This window comes from Eleginops maclovinus, chromosome 19 (assembly GCF_036324505.1).
Source record: "Eleginops maclovinus isolate JMC-PN-2008 ecotype Puerto Natales chromosome 19, JC_Emac_rtc_rv5, whole genome shotgun sequence".
In the NCBI taxonomy this organism is placed as follows: domain Eukaryota; kingdom Metazoa; phylum Chordata; class Actinopteri; order Perciformes; family Eleginopidae; genus Eleginops; species Eleginops maclovinus.
Window position 1 is genome coordinate 15,632,174 of NC_086367.1, and position 27,615 is coordinate 15,659,788.

Sequence of the window (27,615 nt, forward strand, 5' to 3'; positions counted from 1 at the left end):
ATCTACAGCCGGACATCAAACTTAATGTTAAAAAAGTTTGTTCTCTAAAGAAAAAGTGTCCAGCGAATCAGTTCCACTAGTAACATCAGCTAAACTACTTTTTTTTTTTATTTAAGTGAAGCATTAAATATATCTGTTCAAAATTTTAACAGCAGCATTTTCACCGTGCACATAAATAGTAAGATCTTACAGCAGTTACTGCTACCGCAATGAGCCCAGAACATCTCTGTATAGGGCAATGCTTTTGTCTCTGCAGTTTGCTGGATTAAATGAAAAAGGATAAAGCCAAAACACAAAGAATATCCACACCCAGAAACATGTGGAAACTTACACAGGCACACACTTTGAACAATACCAATATGAAAAACCTAAGCGATATTCCTGAGTTTACCTTTTTAAAAAGCGCAAATCCCTTTCATCGCTGCACTTTCGGTTATTCTGGTTCAGAACTTGAATTGTTTTGAGTAACTTTAACAGTCAAAGCCAATAAGTGCTGTATACTTTAAATCGCTGCTAACCACGCAGAACCTAAAACTTATTTTCTTGCCTTGAGGGTTGAGTCTAATGGTGTGCCAAAAGCGGCATGGCTGAGTTTTGGAGTAAAGGAGTGGTACACACTGTTTGTGAATGATCAATTTACTTTGCATTACTTTATGACAATACGGCCTGGGATTTCTCCCCTCAATAAAACATTTATCTCTTTTAGTATTTGCAAAACGCCATAATGTCTTTATAGTAGGCATTGTTGGCGTGTGGAGTGTAGCCTAATCAAACTTCATATTTGTGTTAACAAAGAGAACGATGGCATCACAAACACGGGAATGTATCTCTCTTTTCTTCAAAACACATGTACTGCTTAGCTCTTTAAACTTCTGCTTGTCCCAACCTGAATCTAGTCTGTCAGTGAGTTTCCAGCACCATAATATTTGAATAAACACACAGACAGTGCTTGTGGTTTTCAATTGCTAAATTAGATGGACCATGTAGTACAAAAATAACATTCCGGTTTAAGATAAGATCAGTACCATGTAACTTAGCCTTTTAATATTTTCCTTGCAGTGAGGAAGGAACATGTCTGAGTGTTTTGTTGATCACTCAGCAGAGAAGCATGAAAATCTCTGCAGACCGGTTTGGCAACTACAAACCTACTCATCCAGACATGCAACCGAAACTATGAGGTATGCAATGCTCCGTACGTCCTATTCTGTCTATAAAAAAGTAGTATTCAGAGGGCCTATTGTTTTTATTCACCAGTGTCATGGTGTCCAGTCGGATAGCACACACAGGATTGGGGACAGTCTGCCAGGGGGCTGTGGCGCTCTCTAGTGTCCCCAGCTCAGTTACATAAAGCATAGGTCCAACATTCCGCTTAGACCAGCTTACGTTATTGATACTATCAACATAATCGGTGAATAAGCCTCGTCGTGTGCCAAGATCGGTGACAAAGCGTAGAAAAATAACAGCGACTGACAAATCCCGTCTGGACCGCGCCGCCGACAAAAAGGCGATGCAGTTTTTGGTGAGGCACGCTTGAATGGCAAAAAACACGAAAACTGCTGCAGCGAGGGAAGGAGATGTAAGCGAGATATGGTCGCCTAAAAGGGGAAATTGTGCACGTATATATATGAAGGGAGACAATAAACGGTGTCCCTTTTAATGAAAAAGTTAGACCGTTGAAATAATCTTCGTGCACTCCCCCCTCCTCCCAGCAGCAACTCACTGGCCATTGTTTGGGCAACAAGCAGACACATTCCTCCGTGCTTTAAGGCTCGGCCGTCGGCAACAACTTACACAATCCTCACTAGAAAAATCAGAGACAGCTAAAGACAACTTTTATAACACTTCTTCACATGTGCCTCACACGTTTTTTCACGAGTTTTTATTTAAATGCGTAGCGAAGTTAACGCTACCGTTTTTGGTTCCTGGAGAGTTCAACGGAATGTAGACACAGACTCGCTAGCTAAAAATGTGGCTAACCCGAGCTAAAACTGGCGAGGAACATGTGGAAACAGGCCCCGTCCAAATGATCCGAGACACGGGTTGGACAAACTCAAAGAGTGGTTTAAAACCTCTCCGTTGTTAGTTTCTGTTAATATACTGACAGTGCTAGGCATTTCTGGTTTTTCTAAGTCCGACAGAGAAAGTTTTCGTCTAGTCGCCACAAAGTGAGGAGTGCAGAAACAAACTCCGTGGCGTTAGCGACACAACTTAAAACCCCCACCTCGCTGTGGTTTTAGGGTGAAACAGTTACCAGGGTACTCCTGGGACTCCTGTTGGGATGTTAGTCATTATTCGAGGAATACCGTGATTAATATTTTTGCATGTCTAGGTCCGCAATATTGTGTTGCCAGTGTTGCGTACGGGTCTCGCTGCAGCATGGACGCCCAGCGAAGCCGTGCCGACACCGGACCGCACCGTGGTCTCGTCCCCCTCCTCGGCCCCTTACCTTCATCAAGAAGCCGTTCCAGGTGTGTGAAGATGCCGCAGAGATTTGGCAAGCTGGTCATGAGCTTCTTCTCGTTTAATAACTGCATTAAATAGTCGGGACTCGGCCTCGGTCGCTCCTTCACTTCGACCTCTCCGACCATCATCTTTGCGGCGAGAGCGGGGAACAAACCACAGTGAAACACAGAATCCCTCTTTTAGGAAAAACGAGAAAAAAAGACGAAAAAGAAAAAAAAAACTTGCAGCTCCAATCCTTCGCTTCCCTCCTCCTTGTGATGAGAAGACTCTGTAAACCCCCCCTAAAAATTCAGGTTTGGTTTGTTCTTCTTGTTTGAGTGGAGCGGGGTCAAAAAAGAAACCGTTATCTTCCTTCCAGAGACTCGTGCGCCGTACTCTCCTCTACGCCGTGTGCGCTCGGGGACGTTCGATTCCAACACTGTAGGCGCGAGCGACTGTTCCACCGGAAAGGCTCCATCCTCCTGGTCGGCTATTGGTCAATGGGGCTTTCGGGGACTAATGGGAGGACCAATGAGCGCTCAGATCCAAGCCAGGAGGGCGGGGCGGGGTGAATGGTGGAGTGATGGACAGACATTTGAACCAATGTAGTGCAGTGCACAGGAATGCACATAATTTCCCTGAAGTGTTGTCAACACAGAAAAGCAGACTTCTTTATTTCTTTTCCTCACGAATATAGATATTATATCACTTTTTAGACTCCAATAAACTATTTGTGCCTTAACAGTATGGCGCAGTCTTTGGTGGTCTCATGACCTAAACATTGAAGACAGTAGTACTAGGAGTAGGCCGAGGTTTATATATATATATATATATATATATATATATATATATATATATATATATATATATATATATATATATATATTAAATAGTAGCCTATATACAGTATATACATTTTCATTTTAAACACTAACAGGCCACATCTCTTTTGTATTTCAGTTCATTGTTGTCGGTGGAAAAAAATCAGCTCCTACAATAAATAACTTTTTGCCCGTTCCAACTGGTTTTATGTTGCCTCACCCCCCGACCCCACCCCCCCCCCCTTTATGTTACGCAAGATCATCAACCATATTGTTCATGCTGTCAATCCTGTGTGAAACAACATTCCAGTGACTACTTAAAAGCACAGAAGTTTATTTTACATTTACACATACATTTTGCGAGGTCTAGAGGGATTCTTGTTAAGAAATGACCTGTATGAGTCGACTAATTTGTTGTGTTTATTCGTTATCCAATTTAAATCATTTGTGGGTTAAAGGAGGTTATAGAGGGTGTGTGTGTGTGTGTGTGTGTGTGTGTGTGTTGTGTGTGTGTGTGTGTGTGTGTGTGTGTGTGTGTGTGTGTGTGTGTGTGTGTGTGTGCACGCGCGTGTGCGTGTGTGACAGGTAGTAACCTTGTCAATGCCAATCTATATATCAGGCTAGTTAAGAATGTCATGTGGAAGATTCATTTTAGGGTGCAAAAATATGAAAAAAAACCTGTGCTGTCCACAACCCACATTATATCTTTTGTTACTCATGACTTGTACGTCTTGTTATCTGTCTTGGGACAGATTGATCAACGCTCCAGTAATCAATAGGGCCTTTTCATTGTCCTGTCCTTGAGAGGACCTCTCTACATATCCTTCGAAGATTAACATCCCTGATCAATGGAACACACACAAACTAGCTACCTCCTTTCTTCACATCCTACTTAGTGTTAAAATAAACCACAACTGGTCTGTTTTGATTGTAACAGCTGTTGGCTGAGAGGGGCCCTGCTAAATATGAGCCCTGACCTTGACCGACGTTTAATTTGTTTGTTACTGGTCACCCACTGTTTTTGTAAAAGTAGCCCTCATCCCGGGTGCATAAATGCTCCAACAGCTGTACTATGACCTTCTGGCAGCAGACTGTTGCCACTGTATAGAGAATAGTAAATTAGGTCCAAGCTCTCAGTATTAGTGCAGCATGTCCAATAAATTGACCAAAGAAAACTAACTAGATCAGGTAATGTCTTGGCACAAGTTTAATTAGACTGAAATTGTGTCTTTGTATAATTAACTCAGAAGACATAAGCCTATGCTACACACTTACAAGATGTACACATTTTAAACCTGCTTACACACAAAAAACAACCACACGCATCCCCACAGAAATATTTCCATCAGTCCTCGGGGCCCGGATAAATGCATTTGGCAGTGCAGCAAGCGACAGGAACCTCCACATCAAAGCAGGAAGACAGATGCAGTTGCCTTAACAACCAATGCTGTCTGCCCTTCATCCGCCCTATACATAAAGCTGCAGAATGGTATTGCTATAAATATTGGCAAACCTAAGTTGAGTCTCAGGCAAAGGCTTCAAATAAATTACAATTTGGACTTTTGTTGGCAAATACTGCAGTAAAGTTAAATGTTCCTTTGTTGAATTCAACAGCTCTAGATTTGATTGCTCAGTTTGATTGCCACAATATAGCTTGTCTACGCAGGTTTGTTAAAAAGTATCTGAAAAAAGCCAATAGATTATTGTTCTTATTACAGACATAGCAGCATCTGAATATAGCCAAAATTTAGATAGTCCCTCAGTGTGTCATTTTTCCATCACTGTCCAAAACATCTGATAACTGCAGAGTAATTCATCAAATGAATTAATGCTGACCTTTCCCACTAAATTACAACATCCAGGCGTTAGATTGTGGAAATGGAATAGTGTTTAGTGGGAAAGGAGCTTTAATAAGGCTTTTGCATAATGGCTTGTCAGTTGCACCTTCACCAGATAAAACAGGACAAGTAGGCCAATATTAGTCCTGTCATCCAAATGGTCTCAATATCAGCGTGCCATCTTAAAGCCAGAATGATAAAACATCCCTTGAAGTCAAACACTGATAAGTGATTTTGCTGGATAAGAGAGTGCAGATAGGCAGCGGGAATGAGATACCCCATTTGTCATGTGACTTGGAGATTGGTAAATTGTTCATGGTGTCGACTTTATGTTTCTTTTTCATTTTTCCTCCCTTATTCTTAGTATATAGGAGCTGGAAAAAGTCAAAGAGTTTCTTGCATCAAAAAGAATCTGGCATTTACCCCAAGCTTTGAACATGGGTTTAGTTTTTATCTCAACTGTGTGCATGGTAATTTGTACCTTGCCTACTGCTCATTCTTCTGAGTTGGGTACATACAGCTTCTATGTGCGTGTGTGAAATGCAGCGTTATAGATGGAGACAGACAGAGCAAACTTAAATGTGTGCGTGTGTGTGCCCGTGCATGCTTGTGTGATATGACAGCCTGAGAGTAAACAGAAACGATATTAATCCCCCTTTTGCTCCCCCTGCCCTTGTGTTTTCGTCATTTTTAATAACACGGTTTCTATTCAACAATTAATCCAATTAACAAGGATCCAGATAATTAATGAACATGCGTTTAGCCCCTTTTGAAGAGAGGCTGTTAGCTCACTCACAATGAGCTTGGAAAGTGCCTTGGGTTTTCAACAGAAAGTAAGCTGATGGAGACAATGGGGCCCTCAGTAGGGGCCCTGTAGCTGGTTGTAGCCTGCCCTGGGGCCACAGCCGCAGGAAAGTGAGTGGGAGCTGGTGAGTTTGCAGAGGCACAGCTGTCTGCGATAACGGCTGTTGCTCTGGAGGAGGCAGGGAAAGGCCCACAGGCTCTGATAACCTGCATACATACAAACAAGAACAATATCTTTCCTTTTTTGTAGTTCGGGGACTGTGGGGGAAAGAGCGCCAGCAGAATCTGGGTCATTTACATTTTGAAGAAGGTGTGAGCACAGCGCAACAGAAATATATGTCTTTCTAGCAACCACAGCACAGAGCCTATACAGAGAAATACATAATGTACCTATAATTAATTTTAGCTCGTATGATAAGCATGACATGACAAATACTAACGCTCGGGTTCATGCACTGTTGAACTCATGCTTGTTTGTGTGTGCATTTGTTATTGTCAGTGATTGAACCTTATTTATTTGTCTTGAAAAAATGAAAGCTAGAGTTTTAAACGGTAAGGGTGGAGTGAAGGGATGTGTTTGTGGAAGGGATGGGGGGACATGCTGGGATGACATGAAGTCAACCACATTTAGATCACATCAATCATAAATCAGTAGGCTTAATGGCCTTATAAGTCTTTGTGAGCACTCATTTTATGTCAATATACTGATCGAAAGTCATTTTTGTTGCAGTTTAACTGTATCTATGTTTTTTCTGAAGACTTTGCAATCATAAAATTCAACTATCAATCAAAGTCCCAGAGCGGCAGCACAGGAATTACCGTTCACTGAGGCTAAAAGGGAAGCATTACTCGAGATCGAATCACTGCTTTAGGCTAGTTCAGTTGTCTCACACAACACATTTTTAGCAGGAAGTGATGAAAATAAGATTGTCCCCCCCCCCTTACCAACTTTTGATTGTTATGCAAAATTGTGTTGTTTGTCAATCAAAAGGTGAAAAAAGAAGAGGACATTGAGATGTTTTCCTTTCGTTCAGAAGTGTTGGTGTGGATGGAGAACTACTTAAAAAGGATTCAGATCTAGATGGCCTATTGTGTATGTAATCCCAGTCTAAATGAGGGTAGAACTGGTTTTCCTGAACCAGAAACCTCCACGTTGCAGTGAGTTCTCTCACAGCTGTGAGTGAGGGGCCGGGCTGCTTTGGGGGGAAGGGGGCCCTCTATCTATCATGTTATATTTGACACGTACCTGCTGACTGGATTATAGGGTTAGGGAGGGGATACAAAAAGATTTTCAAATGCATCGTCTGGACCTAGCTTGAGCTTTGTCAGTGTTTTCCAACAGATTACTGGCCTATGTGTGGCTGGTGTTTGGAGATGAAAGAGATACTAAGTGGACCAGAAGAGATGTGTGCACACCATACAGGCAATACGTTCAGCCAAACTAAGGAGAAAGGCTTATTTTTCTTTTATCCCTACTATTCACACACTACAGGAATTGGTGTCACTTGGAGGCGTGCTAAAATGTGAAGCGGCGTCAGGAAAAATCTATCACAACTCAATATAAAACTGCAATATTCCTGTGTTTTCAAAAAAACCCTCTCCTCTCGCCACCGCCACTATTCACCATTATCCATTTTGTTAAAGGTCACCTTGGGTGTTGTACCCTAGATGCTCCAGTGGTTTGGCAATTCCGTGATGGAAATGCATTTTGGTGCCCAGACAGGGTGGTGGGAGGGGGGTTGGTGACAGCTGGAACCACTTGTGGTATAGAAAGCCCCAAAGTCTCACCTCGAACCTGTTAATCATAAATCAACGGGAGGAAATGACACTTAAAATCACACTTTACTATTTTACAGTAAGCAACACTTAAAGTCTTAAGGTAAACAAGTTTCCCCCCACTCCTCATTCCGTTCCTTGTGGGGAACACATTGGTGTCAATGCGGCTTAAAGAAGTCAAGCTGATGCTGCATCTGTCCCCGCAAAACGTTAACAGTGTGGAACCATCCCTGCTCCTCCTAAAGAAGCTTGTATTTGTTTACTTGCTCGTTCTCCTGTTGGTGCACACCTGCCAGCCCGTAGCAGGGAAAGAAATGAGTGTTTGTGAGCGATAAGACCTGCAGGAGAGGAAGAAGAACAGAGAAAACGGTTGAAGGAGAGTGACAGAGAGAGGGGAAGAATCCTCATTGATCACGTTTGTTCAGAGAAGGATTGATCCTGTGGCTCGCTCTCCTTTGGGAATTAAACACACATTAGCACAGATAAGAGAATTGCTCACAAGACTCAACAGTAAATCAGGATGTGAGATTTTTTTCGCAGACTTTATTAATATTTAAGGGAAGCTTCACCGAAGACTTCACAAAGGACACAAAATACAAGCTCCTCTTTTAAAGTGTTTACAATTTTCCTCCTCTTGAGTTAAGCCTGCGAATCAGACACCTGGCAGTATGGAGAGGCAGAGAGATAAATATCCATTGTGCTGTCCCGTCCCGCACATGCTCAGTAGCTCCTTGAATGAGCATGGACTCCGCCCGGGCAGACGTGAACAAGACAAATTATTCCAGGGGGGGCATTTATTTTCTGGTCCTAACAATCTCCCTTTTGAGACTATAACATCGGAAAAAAAGACACAGCTCAGCAGAAAAAAAGGGACAAGAGAAAGAAAGGGAAGGAAGTGATAAAGGGGAAGACAGATGAAGACATCCAGAATGCTTAATAGATCCTCCCCTGTATGATGGGTTATGTTGCAACATGTAACCCCACTTTGATCACATGGATGAATTATTTGATTTACAACACAGGGAGACGCCAACATATGGGCTTGTTTGTTTGGAGAAGGGACTGGATGATACTGTTGTGCCAGTTGTTGAGGGAAAACGGATAACCAAGTGGTGGAGTCAGCATCCTCCGCCACTTGGTCTGTTATTCCTTTCTCCGCAGCTGGTCGCTCCTCAATCTCAGGATTGGGCAGAGCTAGACAGCTCTCTCTACCAGGTGACACAACATCCCACTTACCCCCATCCATCCAGCCCAACGCGTCCCACACAGTCTCTCCTTGCCTTCATTTCTCTCTGCGCTGCACTCATCTTGGACTGCCAGTCTGTCTTTTCTGTACTTTCCTCAATCTCCTTTTTCTCCTCCATCAACAGAACGCTAACAGTGTGTTTTTGTAGCTTTTGTTGCGCAGCTCACCGCAATACAAAAGCCTTTGTTGGCCTGCCATTGCTGTGATGTGGTGAGACGGAGCTGCACAAGGACAAACTTGAGCTCCGTGGTGCCAGCTTTCAGAAAGTCAATGTTTCTTTGGAGATAACGGCACAACCTGATGGCTGGAGTAGCTGGTTGGGCACACGCCAGATACACATGTAAACACTTGTCTGCATAGTCAACTGTGATCTGTGTATGAGTTGTATAAATCGTCCCGTGTCGCTGCAATGCTTTTATCTCCATCAGTGAAGCGGCTTGCATGTGTTCCACAGTGGGAGTTATTGCTGGCTGCAGGGCAGTGGCAGCTGCTGTGAGGGGCTGAGCTAGCTAGGCTAATAATAACCCCGGAGCTGAGTGAGTACCCATAGCCTCACATCGTCTAGGGTTGACCTCGGGAGTCCAGTTGCATTGGAGAGTAAGGATTAGGCCAGGTCGTGCTTTAGAGAACGCTATTCCACCCTTGTAAGGACGAAGGAAGGTGTGCAGGAGCGCTACACACGCTACACACTCAGTGGTTAATGTTGAGGTCGTAAGACCCCAAATGCACCACTTCAGAGGCATTTCGAGGTGACCTAGTGATACATGGAATGTGTTTTCCAAAATCTAGTTAGCAGGGAGTGTTTCACTAGAAACACATTGGAAAACACACAGAGAGAACATTATCAGAAAGTGATTCACATTTCATTTTGTGAATGTTTAGCAAAGCCAGAAATAATTTATAACACTTATCATGGATAAGGAAAATCTAACAGAAGATGAAGATGTTGCATAATGGCTGAACAACACGATCAATGCCATTGTTGGCTGATGCCATGAGGCAGATCTTTCATAATGGACAATGAAAACAACTCCTGAAATCCTCTCAGCTGGAAATAATAATGTGACTTTATCTGCGACAGATACTATCCGCCGTTGGGAAGTAGAGCATGATGTTACAACCTGTGCTCTATGACTGGGGGAAATACTCTGAATGGGAAGCAATTTATTTTCTTGTGTATGTTGGGGCACCCGCAGTCACAAAATGATCAATTGCTTATTATGAGTAAGGGGAAAGGGTTAGATTATGATGATCAGGACAATTTCGACTCAATGCTGCATATGTTTTTGAAGCCTTTTTTTCATGTTTGAAAACAGAGCGATATAAGCGAGAAATTCAAGTAATGTCATGCTTGGTCTTTCAGGCCTGTGCGCCTGGACCAGCCATGCATTGATGCCTTTGATTGGCCAAATAACCTCATTGGCTTCCTCCATTCCTGTTCATTTCACAGTTCACTCTATTACTTGCATGAGCAATTACAGCTTGGTGTTGTTGTTTGGCATTGTTTGGCATTATACAGTGTGTGTGTGTGTGTGTGTGTGTGTGTTTGTGTCTGCATGCTTAAACCATGTGCATATGTGTGTGTAGCTCCTGATTGGGGACAATATTCTCTCCAGACTGTCACCTTATTTAATGAGCTTCGGTGGGTTCCTGAGGAGGTTGAAATGGACACCATTTAGCATTTACTGCCCATTAGCGCCTGTGATGTGACCTAATTGAGCCAAAGCAATCAGACTGCCTGGCCCTTTAAGTGCGGAGAAGTGAAGTGAACTCTGGGCAATTTCTGTATAATATGGCTTGTATGACATTGTGGGCTGGCTTGAAGCAAAGACTATGATGAACATATGGAGGGATGTAAGGTTCTGACGAGTTCTGGAATGCAAAATGGAAGCACTGTGAAAAAAAAAGCTTAACAAAAGTCATGTTTTACTTTGTCCTTCTTTTCTAGTACTCCTCTACCTCAAAGATCTCCCTCCTTTGCTGGCCAGCTGCTAGCCTGTGGCTAAGTAAAATTGGACAGGTGAAGCGGGACAGCGGGGCGTCACTGATACAGTTCGACAAAACCGCAGGCTGTTCAGAGTTCGATCAGCTCATTCGGCAGCAACAGAGGTGAAATAATACCCGCCTTTAACAGTGCTTCATGTGCCTGCACTGTTGTTACATTTGTTTTGTTAGGCAGCCGCAGTTATTAAGGTGAATAATGCGTTTACTGTTGAAAGGGGACTACGCTGCACTCCTTTTCGTCTTTCAGTGCACAGATCAGGCAACAGTCGGAGAGGAGCACGGCTGGGTTCAGCAGCTTGGAACAGCTATTCAGTAGCATTCTTTTCAAGATGTGCTGAGGTTGAAATATGAGCGTTATGAACCTGTCTTCTGCTTGAGAATAGATTCCTCTGCGGGCCTGTAAAGTCGTTTTTGCTGGAGACATGACTTACAATAAGAGACATGCAATTGTCCTTGTGAGTGTCAGAAATCAATTACGCTATGTTTCCCCCGTGGGTCCAAGGGTTGTATATGTATATGTGTGTGGGGGGGAATTATGGCTGCTAAAACTTCTATTGTGGCAGGGAAGAAGTTTCCACTGTGAATGTTTTGCAGTAGAGAGGACAGTGGGAGAGAGCACCTTAAATAAGCACAGTGAGGAGCTACGAAATTGGTTAAAGATGATAAAGATTCTTAGGTACTGGCTGGTTTGGATAAACAAATCTAAAATGTGTATGTTGTCATGCAGAAACAGTCACGAATAAGCCCACATGCTCTCCGAGGGTTCACAGAGATCACTGGGGGTTTTGAGTTCAAAGGATGGTTACCAAACATGTATGTGTGTGTGAGTGTTGGGGTGTTATCTGGAGGAATGCTGCCAGTCACATTCCTATGCGTTCTTCCCTGTGTGTTCAGACAGGCTTCGTCTCCAGCTGTGTTTGTGACAGAATGGGTACAGTTGTAGAACGAAACACAAGCGATTGTAGAGAAGACAAATTGCAGATGTACAACAAGAGTTTATGGAAAGACGGGCCTGGATCTTAACAATATTCTTTGTTTTACCTCCCAGGCTGAAATAGTGCCTATCTAATGAAAAGTTTCACGGTTAAGAGATAACAGCTTTCAGGTGTTTACAGTTTCCGCGCAGAAAAAGTCAAATACTCAATATTTGAATTTCAAAATGTTACATTTATCTAAGTGAAGCTCTGGCGGAAATGCGTCTTTTGACACATTTTGAAAGCTTGCTTTAAAAAGGCAAAGAATGTAGCAGGAGCAGTTTGAGCAGTTTCTGTGGACCTGACACTTTTCCTTCCTTGAAATTGTGTCACTGTGCAATGGAATCTGCTGTAGCTGATGAAAATGTAAGCTGGCAACAGCTGCTGTTCCTTGTGAGCAAAAAAATAACTTTGTACAGTCTGCATCAAGCAGAGGAGAGCGTTTGATAGTCAAAATAATGTAAGTTTCAATTTAAACACGATCAAAGTGTCACATTTCTCATCTGACGCATATCGCTGTTTGAAATAAAAGTCACTGTGCATCAAGGAATTCTTCATCAGCTGGCTAAATAAATCACGAAAGCAGTGAAAAATTGAACAATGCATGGCTAATATATTAAACATACTTTTGTAGTTCAATGAGGGAAATCTGTTCTGTCAGGCTTCTATTTGTATTAATAAGTGATTGTGATTAATACGCAGAGACAGAGTGTACAAGTGTGCTGAATTTAATAGGGATTTGAAAGGATATGCTAAAGAGCAGAGAGGTTTGAGCACGGCAAAGTGGAGCCGAGTAAAGATCAGCTCAGAAACAAAAAGAGAATGAATGAAGAGACGTCTAGAATATGCAAGGGCTACGATAAAGGAAGTGATAAGAGTTTAATTTTAGCGCTGGGGGCAAGATAAAGAGAACTGAGAATCAGGTGAAGTCAGGAGTCTGTTTAATGTCAGGAACACCCCCCCCCCCCTCCCTCCCCCCCCCCCCCCCCCCTCCCTTTCCCCTGCTCAGCAGATCATGCAGGACTCGTATGTGGGCACCATGTATTTGATGTTGATGAAAGCGTCTTCTCCTCCGTAGCGCTCAAACACTTCCAGAGTCTCCTGGATCAGATCCCCAATGTTCTCCCTCTTTTGCTGGCTGTAGTCGATGCCATCTCCGGAGTTGACTGGGGACAAGGAGACAGAGTCAGACAGGCGGCATGAGAAAAAAACACAGATATTCCAGCTCTGTCAGGGTCACTGTAGAGTGTGAGGCTGATGTCAGGGCTCAGGAAGCACCACCTGTGGCCGCGGTGTTTTGCTGCAGAGAGAGACGGCAAATGCCATCCTTCCATCTGACTTCAAACCCAGTGGACAGACTGAATTTAATTTACTGCTCTCACGCCGTGGCCAGTTGGGACTGAACAGCAGCAGCGTTTTTTTTTAACTGTTCAGCTGAAAGTTTAATGAGGCAAGCCTGCAGAGAGAGGGAGGCGTAAAGGACGTGCGAGCTAGAGACGGCTCTGCTGTTGCACAACGCTGCGCTGATGCACACTACGCATAAGCATTGACCTGGAGTCTCTCCACAGGTAGGAATGTGTGTGGGTTTGTGTGTGTGTGTGTGTGTGTGTGTGTGTGTTTTTAATTTTTTTTGCATTTTTCAGGTGTTTTTTTTGTGCGGTAAACAACAAAAAAGACTATAGCGTAATACACAAGTGGCCAATCACAGTACAGAAAGAAAGCTGCAAAACCTCTCCTCCCCAGGACACACAAATACACACACACTCACACACATACACACACACACACACACACACACACACACAGTGCTGTAAAACACACATAATTGTACAACAGAGCTCTGGAGCGCTGGGGGAACTTGTTATCGAAAAAACATTCCTGAGGTGTCCAGCCTCCACTCCTACGTTCTCCCTCCCTTTCACCAGCAGGCACGCTTAAACACACACACACACACACACACACACACACACACACACACACACACACACACACACACACACACACACACACACACACACACACACACACACACACACACACACACACACACACACACACACACACACACACACACACACACACACATCGTGACTTTATCAGCACACAGCAAACTGCCAATCTCATGGCACTGCACTGGGGGCTCAAAACACTTTTCACAGGGAGGTAAATAGAGAGGAAAGTGGCACACACACGTGCACACACAACCACACACAAACATGCACATACACATCCAAGTTAGCTAGCAAAATGGTCCTGTGGAGAGAAGGAGACATTAAACCTCTCTACGACTTCTTCCTAGCACTCCATCCTTTATTCCTTCTCAATCTTTTCTAATCACTCATCTTGGACTCAACACCCCCCTCCCCTCTCTCTCTTTCGCTCGCTACAGATCCTCACCTCGCCACCCATCTATGGCCTCCTCATTAAAACACAAAGAGGCGATCCCATAAAGAGGGCTGTTAGGCAGTAACACGTCTATGATCTCAGGGTTCACTCTCCTGTTTTACATGAACTCGGCGGGGGGAGAATCCTCCAGCCATGTTCTGACCGCTGCTTGGCCTCGAGACGCACTGCAACTTTTACAGCTTCATTTAGCAGCTATTTACTGTTTCTTCCTTTTGGAGAAACAGGAACAGCATTCGCTCAGGAATGCAGCCTTCAGAATAGTATCCAAACTAAGGTTTTATTCTCGAGCTTCCCACAACACAGACATCTGCACGCTACTAGTTAGCTCAAATAGCCTCTAAAATGCATCCATGTGAGCAATAAAATAAAAAAGGCAAAGCAATCAGAGAGGAATGAGTGTGCAGACATGTGTGTAATCGGAGCAGGAGAGTGGTTAAAAGATGTAAAGAATAAAAATGACGGGTCACTTCCACAGTCGGTGTGTGTGTGTGTGTGTGTGTGTGTGTGTGTGTGTGTGTGTGTGTGTGTGTGTGTGTGTGTGTGTGTGTGTGTGTGTGTGTGTGTGTGTATTGTTGTAGGTTAAAAAGCCAGGCCTGTTGAGAGCCACCCTCTGTTACAGTGAAAATGAGCAGCCAAAGCCAGCCCAGAGGGAGAGCTTGGCCTTCAGACTCGAGAACACTGGGAGCCAGAGAGGAGGTGCGGCTTGGGAACCAGACAAAGCTCCAACCCATTTATTGGGGCCTGCAGCGGGGGAGCAAGGGGGTCCTGCAAAGGGGGGGGGAAATGTTGCCAAACTGACAGTTTTATCCCTTCAAAGTGCATTTCTATAGCTGAGCCGGTAGCATCAAAAGGAAGAGGCCAGAAGAATTCGCAACGATTCTCAATATTTAAAGAGGAGAAAAAAGGTAGAAGTGTGTTTAAGTAGGCATGGAGGGAGAAGAAGGAAGAGGAGGGGGTGAGGGTCCTTTGCTGTTTTTTTTTTACTGCTAATGGCAATACCCGCAACCCTGGGCAGACAAGAGAGAAACACATCACAATAGAAAAAAACTTTGGCCCTGTGAACAGAAGAAGGGCTCTTGCAGGAGTTGTCTGTTCCTCTGCGAAAGAGGAAGGCTCGATTTAGACGCAGACAGACAGAACTCTCAGGTTAGCAGCATTTGCTACACAGAGGGCGGAGGAAGAAAAGGACGGTCACATCGAAAGGCCGGATTGTAAGCGCTATTTGAAGGAATCAATCTATCTATTTATCTATCTACAGGGTCTGCTTCTCTCGGGCGTTTTTGTGATTTCTTCTGACCCACCCTAGACCAACAGCTGCAGCCTTCCTCCTCCTCCGCCTCCCTGCTCGCACTGCATCACCTATTCTCCACGGTCCTAAACAACCTGTCTTCCCACATCAAGCTGATGACAAGCAGTCTCAGTGTTTCCTCCAGACGTATAGAGTTTATTTTAGGGGATAGTTACTGTTGGGAACTGTAGCTTAATGGATGACAACTGCAATACTATTGGCAACAAGGAAGCGTTACAATGGAAGGCAGTGACATGAAGCTACAAATTGATGGCCTACGTTTGTTGAGGCCTGACGCGCAGTAGAAAACTATGCTAAGCTAGCTTCATCTTTTCCAATCGTACACCTGTTTCCGTCTGACTGGATAAAATGGAGTAAAAACCTTTCCTGCGATAGCCAGTTCCCTGAGCTATTAAATTACATAACAACGTCAACAAGCATTCGATTAAGTTTAACTTAGGACAAGTTAGCAACAAAATGTAGCTCGCCAAGCTTGGCTATTTTATATATTTTGTCAGCTGTTGTGTGAACCTAACATACCAGCACTGTGCTATAACCCCCATTGTAGGATTTCCGGCCGAGGTTAGCTGCATCATGTGTGTAGTGTGTGGTTATAATCCCCTCCCCTGCCAGGAACCGGGTGACACACACACTGCAGGAGCTTTGGGAAGTTTAACTCAGAATTCCAGATTCAACACAATATCAACCCACCTGCCTAATCAACTTACCCCTGATTGTGGAAGTTCCTTAGGAAAAGCAGCTTAGAGAAGAGGCCCCCCCAACACAATGGAGCTTTGATCCTAGCAGCCAGATGCAGAGGAGAATCAATGAATGTGAGAGACCTGGGGATTGTTTTGTAAAGGGGTTTGGACTAGCTTGAAAAGGGAAACGGAGAATGCAGGTTACGGGTGAGATCCAACAGCTCGCGTGCCAGGAATATTTTTTTGTGCAGAAGCTTGCTCAACTGAGTGTGTTTGGTAAATTGTGTTGTCATTCTATCCAATCACGTACCACATAATGACAATCCTAACTTTTTCAGGGCTTCATGACGGCATAAAAACACACATTGTATTGGATTTTAAGTGTGTTTTTTCCATATCATTTCTAAAACAAAGACGCAATTTTCCTTTGGGAATATGTTAGAATTCACTTTTTAAAACCTTGTGACATTATTAAATATGTATCTTGTTTCGGTAACACTTTACTTGATGACAACTTGACATAAACCAAGACAATCAGTCATACACATTCATAGCAGACATCCATATATGACGGTTTAATGTTGCACTAAGATATCAAGCTAAACGTTTTTCTTAAGTTTGACAGTTAGGTCTGCCATGACATGTTTATGACAGGTTTTGTTGTCTTGGTTTATGTCAAGTTGTCATAACAAGGACATCTCAAACAATGTCACCTTTGCATCAAAAGTGACATAACTTACCGAATGACTTTTAACGACAAGTGTCATAAGTATTCATTAATGTTTATGACAGGTGTCATGTCATGGTTATGACAATGTTATGTCAGTCTTATGAACACCCATTCAAGTAAAGTGTTACCCTTGTTTCTTATCCTTTAAAAAAAGTGATATGTATTAAGTATTACATTTTCATCATAACATATTGGGTAGTCTTACAGAAGGTATGACGTCATGGTACTCAAATGTTTTCCTCAAATAGATTTCATTCATACTATTTCTGTTTAGGCTAAAAACTTCAAGTTTATTCGTCCTTGCTCAGTTTCTCATTTTGTGAGATTGTAGAGCATGCAAACAATTGTTTTTCTTGTTAACTGGTTCCAGTTTCTCATGAATAAAATCAAACTTAAGTAGGAAGGCACAATCTGATCTCAATCATACTTTAAAAAATTCATATTCCCAAGGATTTTGGATGACATACACTTAATACAAACTACATTTTTGTTGATACTGTATGTGAACCAGGCCACCAGAACAAGGAGAGGGAAGGAAGCATCGTGGTGGCGAGTGTGTGACAGAGACAGAAGGTGTTTGTGTTGTGTGTGTGTGTGTGTGTGTGTGTGTGTGTGTGTGTGTGTGTGTGTGTGTGTGTGTGTGTGTGTGTGTGTGTGTGTGTGTGTGTGTGTGTGTGAGGAGTGGTTGGGACTAAGGGAGGAGGCCTGTGCTTAACAGCAGGGCTCTAATTAAAAGGGCCTCACAGTGAGGCGCCAGGCAGGCCTCTCATAAAGAGACTCACACTCTGGCAGAGAGGTGGGAAACACCAGGTGTGTGTGTGTGTGTGTGTGTGTGTGTGTGTGTGTGTGTGTGTGTGTGTGTGTGTGTGTGTGTGTTTGTGTGCGTGCGTGTGTGTGTGTGTGTTCCTAAATACAGGTGTCTGCTAAGTAAAGACAGCAAGACAGAGTATAGGAGAACATTCTAGCAGTATGTGTGTATGTGAGTGTAGGGGTTATTAACTATCTCTGTGGGTATTGTTTGACCACATAAAGACATGTGGACAGACACACACACACACACACACACACACACACACACACACACACACACACACACACACACACACACACACACACACACACACACACACACACACACACACACACACACACACAGTGATATGTGTGTGTGTGTAACTGCATGTGACAAGGACAGAAAGAGTGAGAGAGCAAGTGAACAGAGGGACAGGAAGTGGTGCTTGAGGACAAGGGGGGGGGGGGGCACTGTAGTTGGTGACCATTCTTAAACAGTATCGCAGCTCACGCCAATAAAACGACCTTCCCAGTGCCACCGTTTCTTTTTGTGGGTCTTCTTAGGATGAAGACGGAAAACAACATTAAAATATCAATGTAAGCTCTCCTCTCATCGACAAATATCTGTTCTTGTAAAATATTTGCGGTTTAGTAGGTGGTTCACTTAGGAGTTTTCCTCACTGTGGTGTCCCAGCTGAGGACATGTTATGTACATTGTAGCAATATAGTAAAAGAAAAACAAAAAAAGTACAAAAGCATTATAGCTATGATCAAAACATCAAACTGAGGAAATCACAAAGAGCATCTCCTTCTGATATGAATTGGATTAGATGCATTTAGACTTGAACAATAGGAGCACTTAAAAAAGTACCAGTACTTCAAAATTGGACTCAATTACAGAACAATCGCTTTGTTTACTCAAAGCCTCGTCCTTCCCTCACACTGGTATTCCCTTCTGCCAAAGTCCCCTACCCTCTTTCCCCTAATGGATGGAGGCTGACTGTGGCTCACATACACAATCATGAGCACACACACACACACACACACACACACACACACACACACACACACACACACACACACACACACACACACACACACACACACACACACACACACACACACACACACACACACACACACACACACACACACACACACACACACACACACACACACACAGCTTGGCCCATACCCACACTGTTGCTTTCCATCTCAACCCTTGTGTGTAATCAATAACAGCATTTCAGCTTAACACAGCAAGCCGAATGAGGGCAGCAGTTTCAGAAACACACACACACACACACACACACACACACACACACACACACACACACACACACACACACACACACACACACACACACACACACACACACACACACACACACACACACACACACACACACACACACACACACACACACACGCGGTTGTGAGCCGAGAAGTAAAACAATCCATGGCCAGCAGTAGTTTATTAAACCTCCAACCTGCTCCCGCCATCATCCGACTGCTCATGCTTACTGAAGTCTAACCTTTGCTGTAGGTCAGGGATCTCATTCTCCACTTGTTCATCCAGCGCAGCAGCTCCGTCTATAGGCTAGCTGCAGCTCCGTGCCATTTCAACCCTGCCAAAGTTCGCCATCAGCAAAGCAGTATGCCCGGTTGAGGAAAACATGTCAAGGTGGGAATGCACGGCCGAGAGTACCAGTGGAAGAACATCCTGCAGAGGATGCTCCTGAGCGGCACAGGAGCTAAGGCTGTTAGATTCCCATTGATCTGGCTCCCACTGTTTTACTAGTCTACATCTGTACGTAGGTATACAGGAATTGAATTCCAATTCCACACTTCCGTAAAATCGTGCCCATGTCTTTGGCTAATCTATCTTTAGAAAATGCAGGCTGTGGGTGGGATTTAAAGCGCTGCTGGTTCAAGGTGGAAGAATCACTATTCCACACCTCACAACTCTCCTCTTGCTCATTTATTTTTCAATTAGCCAAGTAGACCTAGCCATGACCGAGAGCAATATCAGTTTGCACCATTTAGTCATGGCTTTAATGCACAAAGGGGGCTCATCTTAGATGATGGATCAATGCTATTTTCCAAGCTGTTAACGTGTCCATTATTGTTTCAATTACCCGCTCACTCAGATAATGGTTATCTCAGTCCCATCGCATCCAATTGTAGCCTGATACATGCATCTGTGAGCTTCAGTACGGTCAGCCCTATTGGGGGATTCATCTTGTGTTCACAAATGTATCATACCGACGGCTACTTTTTAATTATTTTCAAATGAAATTACAGATTTCTCAGGGTGCAAACGTGAGAGTGTGCTTTTGGTGAGAAATTATCTTTGCAGCCCGCAGTAGCAGAGGTTTTAATCTGGACCAGAAAATACAGACAGGGTGCTACAGAGCGCCAGACATAGCCCAGCGCTGCCTACAGATCCACACCACAGTGACTGAACTCTGAATTCAACCGTGCCGCACATCAAAGAGCTGCAGCGGCTGAGGTTCCAATAAAACAGAAGTCCACCCTGAATTCTCCCGGTTATCATGCAACATTCACGCAGCAGCTACCATGTGACAGTACCAAGAGCGGCCTTGTGAGTTAGGGATTATTGGCTAAAGAAGATTGAAGTGATGCAATCTACTGCCAATTTAAATCACATTGGAAAAAATGTTTTGATTTAAAACTGGTGTAACTTAATCTGAATAAATATATGTCTTTTACAGTCATCGTCTGTTATTTTGTCAAAAAATGTAGCCCTCCAAAACCGCAGCAGCTTTGGAGGGTGGAAATATACATTACAGGGAAGTAAGGAGGAAACAAATCGAAGCTTTCAACAGTACAGTCGTCCACAGAGGACCCAGCCTTCCCCACTCTGTGTCTGTCTCTCCCCGGCCGGGGGGAGAGTGTCAGTGCTGTCAGGTGTGAGTCAATGCCGTCAGATGCGATCTCATTACGCAAGCCTACCTCAAGGTTAGCAGTGGGCTGCTGGCTGGGCACAAAATCGATCTGCACCAGGGACAGGCGTTAAAGGCCACCGCGGTGTGCAGTGCGCACACCCGGACACAAGCCAAACAAGCACTGCGCTTTGATATGCAAAGGTTCACTAATACCGATAGGTACACACACACACACACGTACACACATATACACACACACACACACACACACACACACACACATACACAAAGCTCTGAAAACACAGCGAGTCTGAGGCCATGGGAAAGGGTTTCATGTCAACACTGACACCACATTGCCTTGCCTTTAAACTTTCCAATGGGGGAAGCAAACATTCGACGACATATTTATTCAGAAGATACACTGTCTATTTGTGTTTTATACAAACAAGACCCTTTACATCATCTTTAATAAACCAATAGGTGGACTCATAGATAGCATATGTGTGACAAACAGTTAAATCTCATTCAATTCGAATCTCACAATCAAAGTAGCAGCAAAGATTACAAAAAGGGGTTTATTCAGCTCATATAATGCCTTTATGTATTGGATTATAACATGTTCAGTTTGGAATTAATCAGCAATTATTCACAACAAAGCCTTTGTATAAATGTTTGTTTTAGCGGAACAACAAAGGAAAATATGTGGCTTGCAACGGACTAGTAAGGCTTTTTTTTGCCCTAGCCAGAGGCCGTAAATGCTTTCTGCTAATGAAGCAGTTGTTGATCACTTGGGGGTCCAGTTAAGAGGTGTGAGGAGTCAGCAATAGAGCAATATTAGGCTGATCCGGTGGTATGCAAGATAAGTTGCCGACAGACAGCGAGACAGATAAACATAATCACACACACACACACACACACACACACACACACACACACACACACACACACACACACACACACACACACACACACACACACACACACACACACACACACACACACACACACACACACACACACACACACGGGTGCACATGGCCTGGCAGAGATAACACGTATTTGATGCTATCACTTGAAAAAGGGCCTGACACATGAAGAACATGTGCAAAAATATCACCTCACACACCTTTCCTGTTAGCTGTGACCCACAGGTTACGTCCGATAATACCCTCCCCTCAACTCACTCCTCTAATAATGTTGTCTGTGGTTGCATCAAGCAATTGATTGTTTTCCCACAGATGAAATCAGAAAAACTGTCTTCTACTTTCTCACATGTTTGACAGGAATCCAATAAGCATCGGCACGCTTTTCATGCTTCAGTCCATCAAAGCATCAAAGTTGATCCCAGAGTTCAAAGAATATGTCCACCTAAACGCGTTTTAAAATGAGAATGTCACAACATCCTTCATTCCTCAGATCCGGGCGTGCATTGACAGCGAGTTAATGGCTGTCACAAATAATACATAAAAAGCAGGTCGTATTTTCATTCCTATTCCGGGTGGCTCGCGACCTTCAGTAACAGAAGTTAATAGAGAAGGAATTAATATTCATAAGAAACAGCTTGGCTAGTAGTGTACCTCTGCTCTGGGAACAGGTGTCCATATGTGGGGGATACCGGCCTCTCATTTACATATCTTGATGGTAACGCTGAGCATATGTTTAAGTTGCTACACGAAAACTACTCATTGTTTTAATTTCCTCAGAAATATGGAGGCTTTATCATGAAACATAACAGTGCAGCTTGTTTAACACTAGATTAACACCTCTATTGTGCAAGCCTGGATGAACATATAGTACGTTAAAACTCACATTATTTTCTAAATTGTGTGAATAAACAAATTAATGTAATGTCAAGTTAATGTCCTGAGAATACATCATATGCCAGGAAAAAAGAGAAAGGTTCCTGATAAAAACAGGATTCTCGCTGCTTGTGATGAATTGTATTTGATAAATGAAAACACAAAGAACACTTTGAATGTGGTTAGGGGGGTACAATCAAATGCAGGTTTCAAAATAAGGTTACCGATTATATAACTAGTAATTCTTGTCTGTTGGTTTAGTTTTTTAAAGATTTCATTGCTGATGTATTTATTTGACACTGCACTGACTGCATTATGTTATCCACAACTTTGTGCCATAAATCGAGAATTATTTTCCCTGGAGTGAAAGAAAGGTTTATTGGAAACCAATCAAAATGCGGATGGTGTTTTTCATCGGTATGCGTTAAATTGTATATATATATATAAGAGGAAAAAACTGTTCAATAGATCAGATAAGCTCAGGATGTTACAAAGCAAACCAGAGGCAGGCCTCATATATAGCATCTGAAAAACATAAAGAACAAGGTTAAAATGGGCTGTCGAAGGTGGGATCACCTGGACAACAAAGAGAGGAATGGGATCAGACAAATCACTCTCGTAAAGACAGCACATGTCCAGACTGGAAATCCTGTGGGTTTTCAGGTGGGAAACTGACAATGAAGAAGAGACGGGCAAAAGAGAGAGAAGAGTGACATAGAGGGAGGGGAGGCCGAGCGGCGTAGCAAATTCAAAGAGCGATTCCATTTGTCCTCTTCACTCCGCACAAGAGGAACATTTGAAGTGACACACTCATTTAACTCAGTGACAAATCAAAGTCTATCACTGATATTACCCTAAAGCGCAGCAAGTATCCCGTTCTGCACTTCACATTTTTGCAAGTCATTGAAAGAGCCTAAGTGTAGTTTAAACATCAAAGGAATAAGGTGTGCTTTAGCTCCTCAGACGCAGTGTATTATCTCCCCTCACCAAAAACAGTGTCATTACCGCACTGAGGGGAATTTCACACACAACGGCATGCGCACACACATTCAGACCCATAAAATCACTTTAGTCTTCATAACCACTTTAGCCTTGGAAGCTGCCATCAATGGAAGGACAAACACACACACACACACACACACACACACACACACACACACACACACACACACACACACACACACACACACACACACACACACACACACACACACACACACACACACACACACACACACACACACACACACACACACACACACACATTCACTTACAGAAGGAACGGTGAGCGGTCCAGCCCTTCCATTAGCCTAATGAAGTGGCTCCCTAAGATGGATGACATGACATCACCTCAACCACCAATCACAATATCACCCCTAAAAAACCTTCCTCTAAAAGCCCCACATCACCCCCCCCACCCCACCCCTCCCCCATTGCTTACTGCACCAAATGGACGATGAGCCTTTCAAGGGCCCATTCGGCCCCCTCACAACACTTTTATTGGTTGGGTTATTTATCTCTTTAATGCAATTGGCTGGCATAGATTCCTATGGATGCCACGGGCTAGTAAATCATGGTGGGTTGGGTCGGCGGAGTGATTAAAAGAACTTTGGTTCTGCAATGACAATGGCACCATGCAGTCCGTCTGCATTCAGAGCATGAACATCAGGGAGAGGCTACGGGAAGCCTGGGGCCGGCAGCTCCCGGGAACATGGACTAGGGAGATTAAAAGCAATTCCACACAAATGCAAATGATTATGGAAACGCATTGTTTTTCCTCCATTCAGACACAAAATCAAGTTTTTTCGATCAAAGAAAAAAGATCTTGTCAAACACTTCTACTTGAGTGGATAAACAACAGATCAAACTGAGCTTTTTCAAGACATGTGATAACAGGCTCTGGTGATAAACAACACTCTGAAGATGGCCTGAAATGAAATTGATTTGGCATTTTATTGTGGCTGAGAGACTTGAAGAAAGAACCCTATTGTGGACACAAACAAAGGAAAGCATCAACGCAATATACATTTTTTAAAACACAAGCATGGACCGGCCTGAAACACTTCCTGGTTGAGTAGACATTATCTCCTCTCCACCCTCTCTATCCCAGAAGGACAAAGAAAAGTGTTTACGGGTGGAGGGATGCAGGTACAGGCCTCCATAAACAGTCAGTGTTTAACAGGCAGCGGGACGGCCAGAGGGTCTGTCAAGGTTTACGAGAACCCAGGCCCTTTAAAACAGAAGTGTTTAAGTGTGGTATTTACATAAAACAGGGCAGGGTGTCTGTCAAAAGCAGGCCTCACACCAGCACAGGAATGTTCACCATTTGTCACAGGCTGATAAGCTGAAGCTGACATGTCACCAGGACTGAAAACAATCACATCTTTGTTTGCATGGGGATCTAAATAATGAAGAAATCTGTTTTGAAACACACTGGTGTGATGTCAACTTTAAAAAAACGCCAATGTAACGAGGAAGGAGCATAAACTATGAGTGCAAATCGTTGCTGCATGAGGACATGCAATTAAACCAACACAGTCTGCCTCAGTTCCAATGTCAATTTGGCCTCTGCTATCATCGAACTCTCCACAGGCCAACACTTTGTGCCTTCAGCCAGCTTTCTGGCTCTGCCCTTTTATTCTCCAGCTTTTATTGTTTTAGCTTCTCTTACTCCAGAGAAGAGAAGCATGTGACAGACACGATAAAGGCCATGGAAACCGTCTTAGCTGGCCAACTTGACTCTGTATGTTTGTGAGGTTGAATGTCGTGAGTTACCTTTACAGTAATTTATTTGTATTCATCCCTACTGTGGGAGCTACAGTTCATGCACAGTTAGTGAGAAATAGGAGCATGGTGGGTGGGGGGGAAGCATTGAGATGTGCAGGGACAGCAGTACCACCCCGATGTGAGTCATAGGACACACTGTCAACCGCCATCCAACATCACACACTGACTCATTACGCTCGAGGAGAGGAGATGACAACAGCAGCCATGATCAAGGAGAATGGGAGAGGGGCAACAGTGAGAGGACACAGTCAGCAGATATGGTGCTGGCTTCTTACAGATGTACCAAAATACATACACAGCAGAGCTCTCTATTAGCCATATCCTAAACATTTCAGAGTCAAGATCTCCAAGAAATAATAGCATTGATTTTTGCAAAAAATGCCCAGAAACCTGCTTATGTTCCAGGAAGTGTGACTATGATAGGGGTGAATGCATAATTCACCCCTATCATAGTGGATGAATGGTTGAAGAAAACATAGCACCACTGTAATGCCCTTTTTCAACCAAACCGGTTCCAGGGCCGGTTCCGGGCTAGAGTCGGATCAAGTTATGGTTCTTCCTGTTTCCAACGCAGCGAAAACCGGTTCTTAGCTGTCCCCACTCAGCTGCCCGGCAAGAACCGAGAACCAATACGTCACACTTACGTCGGAAGGGGCTGGTGAATGCAGCTGAAGCATAAATAAACAATTTACCACGGCCCAGAAAAGTATCATTTAATTTAATCTGGCGTCATATGCTTAAAAGCAACACGATTATCGACCCGACGCAGTCCCCCATTGTTGTTTTTGTGAGTGGCGTTGGGGAGAAAAACTGCACAAAAACGGTGATGTCATCATGCAGCACCAGTCGGGCTCTGAGCGGTGGAAACACAACTGGGGATGAAAAAAAGAGCCGGTTCTGAACCAGAAAAGCACAAGCACGGAGCTAGAACCGGAACTGGTTTGGTGGAAAAGGGGCATAAGTTTCCCATTTTTTATTGGCCATCACTGTGGGTTTCCTTTAACTCAAACTACAATCCCTCCCTAATCTTCATCCATAACAAAAGCATATACTGTATTATCTCATTTAAATATGATGACTTGGGGTCATTATGCACCGTCACAACATAGTGGAAAAATAAACCTTAATTATATGTTTTTAGATCGTATATTTACTAATGTTGAACCGAGGGAAACTTAATGAATAGCACCCTCTGCAACACCCTGTTCTCTAGCAGCAAGCCCAAATAATCATGACAGCTTAAATAAAATCACCACCTGGTATGTTGACAGTGGAAACTAATTCATAACATATGCCATAACAAATGCCATCTCAGGTGGGAAGCAGAAATTAAATGCCACGATGTACCGGATTTAGAGAGGAGACACTTGTGCTCATTTAATTATGTGATTTTCTTACACCCTGCTGAGAACACTCACATGCTGTTGCAATAAATGATGGGAGCATATTGTGATTAGCATTTTCTTCCAGTTTTAGGGAACTCTGCTTAAAATATGCAGAACAAAAAGACACATTTTGTTACATCCTGCTGTCTAACATGTATCCCTACAGGTAACACTCGGCAGCATGTGTATGTGTGTGTGATTTGATTTGGGCTTTGAATTATTATTGTTATTTGCTCCCACAACAGAGGCCTTCGTGGCGCACCCATATATCACCACGCCATTTTCTTGAAAATAAACATCTCTCGAGACAAACACAGTATTTATTGTGGGTTTGTTGACAGTGGGCAGCTTTTATTCATAAGGTTTGTGTTTGTGTGATGCGTGTGTTGGAGATAAATGTGTAGATTACTTTTTTTGGTAGTGATGAGTAAAACAACTAAGAGTCAGTTTGCCATATTAATTGGCCCAAAGTGAACTTAAAACAGTTCCATGTTGCCTACACATTCTTTTATATTATTTTTAAAGCCAAACATCAGTCAGATTACTGAATTACACATTGTAGTTAACTGTTCAGCCAATGAAAGGTGATGCATTTTTAATATGTTTAATCTGAATGAGTGAGAAGTTATTTTGGTGGGTTTTCTTCTGTATCTTTGCCGATTTCAGTCATACGGTTATGCTTTTAAGAGAGTAATCTGTTACAAGAACATCAGAGTAAAACGTAAAATAGGCCACAGCTGCGAAGGACTCTATTTCCTAAAATAATCTTCTAAAGTAAACACCCACATACGCCAAGATCTGCAACACTCATGGCGAGGTCCATTTAGGAGGAAACGCGCCGGTTCTAGAGAAGCAAAACAGCATCGGTTAGCTTTTAGATTGACTAGGGAAAATAATAAGCTTGAAGGCGGTG

At 43.4% G+C, this 27,615-nt stretch overlaps 2 protein-coding genes across 6 annotated transcripts in view; both read right to left on the bottom strand.

The window, feature by feature from the left end:
• The window catches only part of qkia (QKI, KH domain containing, RNA binding a), a 68,810-nt gene extending 65,942 nt beyond the window's left edge, over positions 1–2,868 (bottom strand). For all 5 annotated transcript variants that reach the window (XM_063909481.1, XM_063909479.1, XM_063909478.1 and 2 more), the window contains exon 1: positions 2,447–2,868. In XM_063909481.1, coding sequence (XP_063765551.1) covers positions 2,447–2,591 — 145 coding nt within the window. In that variant the 5' untranslated portion in view covers positions 2,592–2,868. The remainder of the gene's footprint in view (positions 1–2,446) is intronic.
• Positions 2,869–12,894: 10,026 nt separating this feature from the next.
• pacrg (PARK2 co-regulated) overlaps positions 12,895–27,615 on the bottom strand; it is a 125,734-nt gene continuing 111,013 nt past the window's right edge. The window contains exon 5 of the mRNA XM_063909713.1: positions 12,895–13,071. Coding sequence (XP_063765783.1) covers positions 12,911–13,071 — 161 coding nt within the window. The 3' untranslated portion in view covers positions 12,895–12,910. The remainder of the gene's footprint in view (positions 13,072–27,615) is intronic.